This window comes from Barbus barbus (assembly GCF_936440315.1).
Source record: "Barbus barbus genome assembly, chromosome: 8".
In the NCBI taxonomy this organism is placed as follows: Eukaryota; Metazoa; Chordata; class Actinopteri; order Cypriniformes; family Cyprinidae; genus Barbus; species Barbus barbus.
Window position 1 is genome coordinate 6,296,005 of NC_136736.1, and position 10,733 is coordinate 6,306,737.

General features: G+C 38.5%; 1 protein-coding gene across 1 annotated transcript; it reads left to right on the top strand.

The window, feature by feature from the left end:
* Positions 1 to 6,139: 6,139 nt before the first annotated feature.
* On the top strand, positions 6,140 to 10,020 carry LOC306873637 (SPRY domain-containing protein 7-like). The gene is made up of 5 exons (XM_079423065.1): positions 6,140 to 6,389; positions 6,766 to 6,882; positions 6,986 to 7,152; positions 7,541 to 7,643; positions 8,938 to 10,020. The coding sequence occupies exons 1-5, from the start codon at positions 6,284 to 6,286 to the stop codon at positions 9,033 to 9,035; spliced, it is 591 nt and encodes a 196-aa protein (XP_079279191.1). The 5' UTR covers positions 6,140 to 6,283; the 3' UTR covers positions 9,036 to 10,020.
* Positions 10,021 to 10,733: the final 713 nt, after the last annotated feature.

Consider the following 10,733-nt stretch of genomic DNA (forward strand, 5'->3'; position numbering starts at 1 on the left):
GAGCAGCAATGTAACATTTATATAACATTTCTGACAATACACATTTTATATCTTTAAAAACAGAGATGCTCACTTAATTTTTGCATTTGTCAACTTTGCTTTTCACGATGTAACAGACTTAAAAATGCAAAACAATGCATTTGACCTTGAAACTAGATATTGGCAGCTGCCAGTTTTTTTCTGGTTCCCATTTAAAACATTATAAAAACATTTACTTGACTCCTAAAACGTTCTAAAATAGATACACTTTCACTTGTTTTCATACATGATTATGTTAGTGATCCATGTCCTGCAGCATTTGCATAGCAAAACCAAACGAGAGAAATAAGTTCACACAGCCTCAGGAAGTCTCACGTTTTAATCAAAACTAACACTTAGTACTTTATCTCTATTCTTGACTTTAGATTCTAATGTTCTGAGCAAGCCTTTTTATTTTTTGTCCTCGTGACATCAGTTGATTACAGCATGTAGCCATATTGACACTTACTAGTCATTGTCTTTTTATTGATCCTGTGTTTTCAGGTTGCGAAACGTGGAGCGTGTCTGTTCGGCGGGGTGGGCGCGCGTGCGCTCGGCGCGGGGCCTGTCGGTACTGTAGCAGCACAGAATGGTTTGTGAGTTATAACGGGGGTGCAGGCCGTACTGTGCTGCGGCAAGAACGACAGGACAGACGCGCACTTCACATTCACGGGTGCAAAGACAGCAGCTGCATCAGCAAGACTACGTGTGCCGGCGAGTCTCCTGAACTTGGCCGTCTGACTGACTGGCTGCCTGGCTGTAGCAGCACGTAAATATTGGAGTCAAAGCACTAGCGAATCCTCCAGTATTGACCGTGCTGCTGGAGTTAGGCGGGCCGTTTACCGTCTGTGCATCGGGATCCCTCATCAGGAAAGCACAAGAAGATTAACGACTGACTAATAACATACTGTGCACATGCCGGTGTTCTGAACGCTTTTATTCTGATAACAGGTGACAGGAATTTGATAAAACATCAAATAAGCTTTATAATTGTTTATGTAATTTCAGTTTAAACGAGTCAGGTGCTTCTCTAAAAGTGCATGGAGCTCGTTGATACAATTTATGTACATGAAAAAATGCAATAAAGGAAAATCAAATTAAAAAGCATTAAAATCACAACGATTGCATCAAGGCAAATTAATTGTACAGAGTCGCGTTGCGCGCGAATTCTGCAGTAAATAAATCTGCCACATATCTCACAGAAAGTTCGAATAAAAATATATAGACTATAATGTTCACTTCCTGTTGTCTATCATGGACGAAGCACATCGTTATCAAAAACAGAAAAGAGTTGTTACAGTGTTAAGCATCATCATATCACCTTCCATCTTTATTTTCACATTTTGAATTACGCAGCATCGCCATCTTCTGGGAAACTAAATGGTTTGAAGTTTTCAGATTGCCTCCAGTTTCTTTTAAGTTAAGATTTAGGGGAAGGGTGCTGACAGAATCACTTCGTAGATCGACCCCTTTTGGTACTTTGCGCTGGTTTGATTCTCGCGTTTCTTTCCCTCTGCAAGGCTCGTTAATATCAAGTCTATTTACACTCCCTCTGTGTTTTGTCCTCAGGCGATACCGAGGAAACCATCCTTCAAAATCGTGTCCACCATCAATCAGGCCAAGAGTTTGCGTTCATCTGGATCAATTGTACAAAAATCTATCAAATAAGCAAATGAAAGATGAACATGCGTTAATAAAAATGCGAATCTATATAAAACTTTAAGGGTACTTCAACCCGAAAAACACTACGTAGACCCTGTTGTCTCGAGGGATACGAATGATCAAAAATCACTGAGACTAACCTAAATTTTAGCTCAAATTTCATTGACTTTGTGTAGGCCAAACCAAGATGCGCTTGTTTGAATATCTGAACCTTCATTTAAATGACAGGACTCGAGGAAGGACATAAAGTCGTTCAGTACAAGCAGATTTTCTTGACTTAAAATAATTTATTAAAAGAAGCCCTTATTATCTCGGATGAAGAAGCGCATTTATGATGGCAGTTGTTCCTTCTCCTCAAAAAAAAAGAAAGAAAGGAATATGACAGTAAATGTGGTTGAACTCAGCCACAGAATAACTTTAAAAAACAAAAAAATGTGCAACTGACCATCAACTAATTTAAGTTGAGCATTCACTTTCACTGCGTATAAAGTTAAAACAGACCTCGGACAACACGTAATCATCGCTGAAACTGATCAAAAAGGGGTACTGATTGTCCTTATTGGTTATATTAAAGACGTATAAACACACTTTTTAGATTCTCTGGTAGGATGCCATGCAACTGATTTCGTTCCAAAAAACATTGGTGTGGAGCTATATGCACTTTAAATCTTACTGGTAAAACATACATAACACAAATCTAAAATCATTTTATTTTGTGAAATTTTGATTGGTCATTTACGATTAGGCTATGTAACACACTTATTATTATTTTTTGAATATCGAGAAACTTTGGTTTAAACAGGTTTGTCACCACATATTGTTGGATTTGTTGTCTTTCACATAATCTGAATGTAAATGGATTCGTTTTTAATAAACTAGTCGAAACGAGGTGCCTAACATATTAGGAGTCCTTTGTCGTATCCACCTCCATTGTACATTACGTAATAAAAATCAGGTATGAAATCAATGACATATATTAGCGAACCGATAAAAACGAGGGAAAATAAGGCAGAAACCGGCACTGAGGTTATTCTTTCCCTAGCCTGAACTCGAGCTTAATACTGAATTCACTCTGAACACCAGGCTGCACAACTTCATTTTATTCTTTCTTTCTGAATAAGCTATTCTTGGCAGGTAAGGCGAGATCATACCCGGTAATTTCCACAGAAACATCATTTGGCGTCACAGCTGAGCCACGCGCAGGTTTATGGTGAAATCTGATTGGGCAGTTCTGAAAATAACGGTTTTGTTATCATTCAAACGGCTAAAGGCGAGTGAACGTCATCTCATCGCTGTTTCTAAACTTAAGCAAAAAGACCTCTATATAACATCACCTGCATCTCAAAATCACAACATGGCCAAAGTTACTATAAGTCTGCACCCTATACAAAAAGTAGTAATTAAAACGCTCTCTTGCCATTAAATGATAACGACAACGTATGAATTATTAAACTGGCTTAAGTTAAATCAATATATATATATAAAAGGTAAGACCATGATGAAACACTGTGCCTACATTACCTTATTTTGGTCCATTTACCTCGACATCTGCTTACTAGTCACCCCAAAGGACAAGAACTTGGTGTTTTTTACAATAATGCAATAATCCTATGAAAATTAGGGATGTTGGGTGAAACGGTTCCACCGCGTAACTGCGAACACATCACGCGCTCTTTTATTGGATGGAAACCGCGCGCGCCAGTTACTAGGGCACTCAGAAAACACAATCATGGCGCTTGTTGCTGTGCAGATTTCCACACTAGCGAACAACAAAAACAACACACAAAAGTTCATATCTAAGTTACGTATTACAAGTAACAAACAGTCGTCTTGCAAAATGTTTATTTGAACTTGTCTTTGATACGAGGGCAAGAAAATATATGAACAGAAGTAAAGATGTATTTTCGTTTTTGAAAGTAGTTGGTCAGATATAGATCCTCCCTTACTTTGAGCGGCGAGGTTGTTGCTATGCAAAACTTCACAGCTGTAACCGAGTGGCACAGAGCAGGTTAAAAGCTTTTAAGGTCACATCGATCCTGATCCCTCAGTCTCGTGCACACATATCCAGATTGTACACATAATGCCATGAAGTTAAAGTCTATCCAGTAGCGTTAGTCTACAGTGTCAAACTTTCTTCCTGTTACCTGTGCGGTCTGATAGACGAATTGCTGTAAAAATGTCTCTCAAAGACAACAAGGCCCAGATTACCTGACGAATAAGTGACCTTATGTATGGTGAGGTGATAATTCGGTTGTCAGGCTAATGAATTTAAAGGGATAGTTCACCCTGAAATTAAAATTCTGTCATTTTACTCACCCTCATCTCGTTCCAAACCTTACATGAGTTTATTTCTTCTGCTGAACAAGAAGATATTTTGAAGAATGTTGGTAACCCAAAAAGTGGACGGTAGCCATTGACTTCCAGAGTATTTTTTCCCCATACTACGGAAGTCAATGGCTACTGTCAACGTTTTGGTTACACACATTAGTCAGAATATATTCTTTTGTGTTGAACAGCTGTAATAAATTATGTATGGTGCTTCATATGGTGCCCTCATGCTTCAAACGCTCCACCATCATCCCCATCCTGAAGAAACCCAAAATTATTGGACTTAATGACTACAGACCTGTGGCTCTAACGTCTGTGGCCATGAAATCATTTGAAAGACTGGTTTTGGCTTATCTGAAGGACCCCTACTGGACCCCCTGCAGTTTTCCTACAGAGCAAACAGGTCTGTGGATGATGCTGTCAACATGGGACTGCACTTCATCCTGCAGCATCTGGACAGACCAGGGACTTATGTGAGGATCCTGTTTGTGGACTTCAGCTCCGCTTTTAACACCATCATCACGGACACCCTTCAGAATAAACAAACCCAGCTCTCCGTCCCCACCTCCGTCTGTCAGTGGATCACCAGCTTCCTGACAGACAGACAGCAGTTAGTAAAGCTTGGTAAATTCACATCCAGCACTCGAACCATCAGCACTGGAGCTCCTCAGGGCTGCGTACTCTCCCCACTGCTCTTCTCCCTCTACACCAACGACTGCACTTCTAAAGACCCATCTGTCAAGCTCCTGAAGTTTGCAGACGACACCACACTGATCGGCCTCATCCAGGATGGTGACGAGTCTGCTTACAGACAGGAGGTTAAGGAGCTGGCTGTCTGGTGCAGTCTTAACAACCTGGAGCTTAACACGCTCAAAACTGTGATGATTGTGGACTTCAGGAGAAACCCCCTGCTCTCCCCCCACTCACCATCATGAACAGCACTGTGACTGCAGTGGAGTCATTCAGATTCCTGGGCACCACCATCTCTCAGGACCTGAAGTGGGATATTCACATTGACTCTATTGTCAAAAAGGCCAAGCAGAGGTTGTACTTCCTTCGCCAGCTGAGGAAGTTCAACCTGCCACAGGAGCTGCTGAAACAATTCTACTCTGCCATCATTCTGCACTTCAATAACTGTATGGTTCAGCTCAGCTACCAAATCTGACCTCAGAAGACTACAGAGCGAATCATTGGTACAACCCTCCCCAGTCTCCAAGAGCTGTACTTATCCAGAGTGAGCAAAAGGGCTGGTAAAATCACTCTGGACCCCTCACATCCAGCACACTCCCTCTTTGAACTGTTACCGTCTAGTCGACGCTACAGAGCTCTGAGCACCAGAACGACCAGACACAGGAACAGTTTCTTCCCTCAGGCAATCCATCTCATGAACACTCAACAATAAACGTGGAACACACAACTCTATTATTTATTCACCACACTTGCTTACTTTTTAATTTATCTAATTTTTTCATTTCTAATTTGCACATACCAGACCTGTACACACATAATTGTCTATATTATATATTGTTTTGCTGTTTTGTACATTGCCTATTTGGATATTTGTATTATTCTTTATTATCTGTGTCCTGTCCTGTTGCTGTCTCTCTGTTGCACTGTGGAGCTTCTGTCACTACAACAAATTCCTCGTATGAGTAATGATTGGCCAATCATTATGATTCTGATTCTAAATGCATACATGTTTTGAACAACTTGAAGGTGAGCAAATGATGACAGAATTTTCATTTTTGGATGAACTTTACCTTTAAGTTTACCATTAAGGGATAAGTCCTCCAAAGTGATAATTTATTAATTCTTATTCCAAACTCGCATGACTTTCTTCCACATAACACAACAGTAAATCAAACTCTTGTTACCATTCACTTTAGTTTGAAAAAGATGCAATGAAAGTGAATGGTGTGTGATGCTTGCCAGCCCTTAACATTCTACATTGTGTTCCACGGAAGAAAGTAAGTCATACGGGCTTGTCATAATATGAGGGTGAGTAAAAGACAGGATTTTCATTTTTGGCCGTTATCACCTTAATAGCAGTCCGTCTTTTGGTCACTAGAGGTCGCCATTGACCTATCCTGGAAATAATATTTATTAAAACAAGTGAGAGAAAAAAACCTTCATGTCATATCCTGTTAGCTTAGCATGTAGGGAGAATAAAAATGACCTCCGGTGATTTGTATCACAAATAACAGCGTACAACAACTAAATAGAACGTAACCACATTATTTAATATTAAGGTTATAATTGTGAAAGAAATACCGTTATGGCGGCGTTGGTTTCATGTTGTTTTGACTGTTGTGGAGACAGTAACAGGGGCCACGTAACACTTAAGGAAATGCCCACTGTTCAGCTGGACACTCATCACATGGGTAAGTGTTGCGATCTGACATTTCAGACACATTATATTCACGGAAAAGAGTTGGAGTATGATAAACAAAGCTGTCCTTCTTCAACAATAAGTGCCTTTGTCGCCATACAGTGAAGTGTTATGATCATTTCACTGCTGTCAGACTGGCATTACAGTGTATTTACAGTTCTTTGAGTTTGACATCTGTAATGACTTGTATATAATTCAATGGGATGAGGGAAGGTGACAGTAAAATGACAAAATATATAGCATGTAGGATTAATGGAAAAGAGCAGCACAATTTCAGAACGTCATGAAGCTGAAAAAAACGCTAGTAAATTAAGTATGTGATAAATAAGTAGTTAATTATGTATGTGATAAATGGTATGATATTTCAGGTACTGATGTTGTCATTGTAAAGAGTGGAAGACGCATATGTGGAACTGGTGGTTGCATTGCAAACGCCCCTCTCCATCAAAACAAGAGCTACTTTGAGTTCAAGATTCAGTCCACAGGTAAGACGTGATGTGTGCAAGCATTTACGTGGAAGTTAGACAAATTAGTCTACAGTTTGTTTTAGTCATGAGGTGTGACTGCTGTGAACTTTGGCCTTTGCAGGTGTCTGGGGAGTAGGAGTGGCAACACAGAAAGCAAATCTGAACCAGATCCCCATGGGTAGAGACCCACACAGCCTTGTGCTCCGGCAAGATGGCACCGTGTACCACAACAATGAAGAAAAGAACCGATTACCTGCAAACAGCTTACCGCAGGAAGGAGACATTGTGGTGAGTCTTGGCGGCATCTAATTAATATTGGATTTGTTGGTTAATTAATCTGTTTGTGTGTGCTTGGTAAAGGGAGAAGCATTCCATTTTGGACTGAGATTCCATTGCTGCCTATAATAACAAGGGTTCTTAACTGTATCATTACAGACTCATTAAATACTGGAGTTTCGTTGTGAATTTCATTTTGGTGTACCACCTGACTGTAATTTCATACTGCGTTTACTGGGTTATCTGTAAGATGGAAACCTCTTAGCACTAATATGTATGCTGACAGGAGCTATGAGGGTTTTCTTCAAAGCAGTGGTTCATTTTCAGTGTAATAGCGTCATGTATCTAATTTTCTGGTTTTGCTCTTTTTGTGTGTGTGTGTGTGTGTGTGTGTGTGTAGGGTGTTACGTATGACCATGTGGAGCTAAATTTGTACCTAAATGGGAAGAATATGAACTGTCCAGCATCAGGCATTAGAGGAACTGTTTATCCTGTAGTTTATGGTAAGTATTTTGGAGTATTATTTAATTTTTCTTTTATAACTATTACTAACCACTAACATCTGTGGTTGCCAGTGCAGTTGAGATAAGAATTGATGTGTTACTTAGTAACATAATTACAAAATAGCCTTTTTTCCCCCCCTCCTGTTAATTAGTGATGAACTGCATAGAGATGAGAATCATAGTGTTTTAATGTTCTTTATTTCCAGTATTGTACAATATTTATATCTCTGTCTTGTTCTACTGTAAGGTGTACATGCATATATATATATTTTACCATTTTATGAACTTGTACACTTCTGCTCTTATTTATTGTTCTTGGATTAATTAAATTGTAGGGAAAATAATTTTTTGTATAAAAGTGTTGAGTTAGGTTATTATATAAAATCTTCAACATTATTTTCTTAAAGTCCCCCTGTGGTGAAAATCAAGTTTTTTTATGTTGTTTATTTGTCTATGTGGTGTTTTTAATATGCTTTTAGACAAACCATGTGCCAATCCATTAATCATCACCATTGCTGAGTATTTTCTCCTTAAAACTGTAGTTTCCCAAAAGCACTCCCAGAAATGCGGCTTGAAACAGCCCTCGGGTTGCTACGTCACAAACCAATAACCAATCACGTCAAGGGATAGATTCCTATCACTAGCATGCAAAATATACCAATACCAGCACAAAACCAAACATAAATTACAGCAAAAAACTCACGAAGCCATGGTTTAATGTGAATTTAGAACCCCTAACTTGCATTATAACCCGCGTCAACAGTGTAAAAGTAGCCCGGAGTCAGACCCACCTCTCCCGCATCGGCGTCTGCACTTCACACGTGAGACTTTAACAAATGTTACAGTATTCACTGTAGTTGTCCGCTAGTACAAACATAGCTTTATCAGTCATTATCCTTGTATGCCATTGTTTTTGCGTTTACTACAGTTCAGTGGATCAGGAGGCGCTGGCTGGTGTGACTGAGTGGAGGCTGGGCTAATTTGCATATTCATAGATCTGCGTATAGTAAATCATAAAGGGTGTTGAGTTACATTCAAGCTATTTTAAGGCATGAGTAAATTATTTTCACAAGAAAAAACATTTAAATAAATAATTTTGATGATCAAAGATAAGTTTTAAGGGATAAAATATTTGACTACAGGGGGACTTTTAATGAGTTCACAAATTGAGTTGCCTAAGAATTACCTAAAATAAGCATTTCGATACTTTTTTTCAGAATTCTTGCATTTTTAAATAGAATGTATTGTTAAATAACACATCTGAGCTTGTATGCCTTTGTCTTGTCCCTCACAGTTGACGATAGTGCAATATTGGATTGCCAGTTTAGCGACTTCTACCATCCTCCACCGCAAGGCTACCAGAAGATTCTGTTTGAGCAACAGATCTTCTAAAGTTCATGATGTGCTGTATATACACTAAAGAAATGTACTCCACAGCCAGTAATTGAAGTGCTATGGTTGTGACTGAACTCTTGACGATTGTGTGACTCAGCCTACTGAAAGGAGTTGCAGTGATGTCATCTGTGATTTTGACTCATGTAAAACTGACACACAAAAAGTCATCCTATGTCTTTCAGATGAACTCTGTTATATCATCTGCACATTAATGATCTGTGCACTGATCTCAAAAGATTTATTCAGAACATACATCTTTAATTTACATTTCATCAAACACTACATTTACTGATGTACAGTATTAACAGTGTGCTAATATGAACATATGGATTTTTGTTTAAAGGCTGGTTTGAAGACAAAAACGGGTAATAATGAAGTCACCATATTACAGCTGACAATCATGACTTTATACTTTATGCATTTCAAGAGAACAAAGTGATGCTGATCCTGATTCAAAATACTGTCAAAGTTGCTTTTGATTTCATTGTTGTCTGTCTGATGCATGACCTGCAGCTGCATCATGATGACTTGGATATATACAAGCTCTACAAAAGTACATATTTAAATTTCATGGAGTTTATATTTGGTTGTATTTTCCGAATTATGTTGCTGTTGATATACATTGTCTTATTGCAGTTTAGTGTAACTAATATATTAAATTTGAGAAATACAATAGAATAAGAAATGTAAAGGTTATTTACCTTAAATATTTAATCATTTGACCTGGGAAAAAAAATATCTGATTGTCTGTGTTCTCTAATTATAAATTGTTGCAACTGATCACAAAACTGATTTTAATAAATTAATGAGTATTGAATATATGTTATTTTTGTATGTTCTAATCTGACAGGTCTTATTTGTGTCTTGTGTCTTTAGTAATAAATATTTTGCTTTTGTCATTTGTTCATAAAGACCTCACCATTATTTAACACTTAAACATGTTTCTGTTATTAAAATGTGAATTTCTTGTCAATTCAACTGTACTGCGGGGTGACGTATCTTTACGTACGTAACCTGTCAGCTGAGCAAACTTGTCTCTAGTCTACGCACAATGACGCAAATCTACTGAACGGGTCCAATGAAACACGTCCACTAATGTTTACTGCAGAATCACTGCACATTTTACCTAAATCCCATAATGAAATGGCGTAAACTTGTAGTATGCATCCATAAGACCTGTTAATTGCCAAAAAGATAATATTACAGTTACCATAAGAGTCTGTGTCCCATCTGCTCCGCACTACCCCTGTTTTGCGTAAATACACCATCATCTACTCCCCCCGTAGTAATGACTCATTTCTGCGATTCGGACCTTTCCCAAGATGAACCAGCCCAAAAAACAAACCAGCAAGGTTTTTTTGTTTTGTTTTTTACTCATCACGGTCACTCACTAACATTCATTATTGGCATATTACCTGTCTAAAAACGTTAAATCAATACGTAAATGCATATGCAATTTGATCCAAAACATGGATTTTTATTCAGAAGTATTTTAATAAAAATGACATCCAAATAGCCTAATAAAATAAAATGTTCGTATGCGTGTTGATGAAACATGGGGGTGGGTGGAGACAGGTAGGTTCAGGTATATGTAAGGTGGGAGGAGTTGGATCTAGATCAAACCACGCCCCCTGGATCTTGTGTTCTGCAGTGAGGACCAATTGCGAGTTGTAAATTACAATTTTGAAGGTGGTA

Bases quoted from the DNA above. Each gene is read 5' to 3' on its own strand.
- LOC306873637 (XM_079423065.1), top strand. From the start codon at position 6,284: ATGGCGGCGTTGGTTTCATGTTGTTTTGACTGTTGTGGAGACAGTAAC. The intron at 6,883-6,985 runs GTAAGACGTGAT...TGGCCTTTGCAG, and splicing joins GTTCAAGATTCAGTCCACAG to GTGTCTGGGGAGTAGGAGTG. The intron at 7,153-7,540 runs GTGAGTCTTGGC...GTGTGTGTGTAG, and splicing joins CGCAGGAAGGAGACATTGTG to GGTGTTACGTATGACCATGT.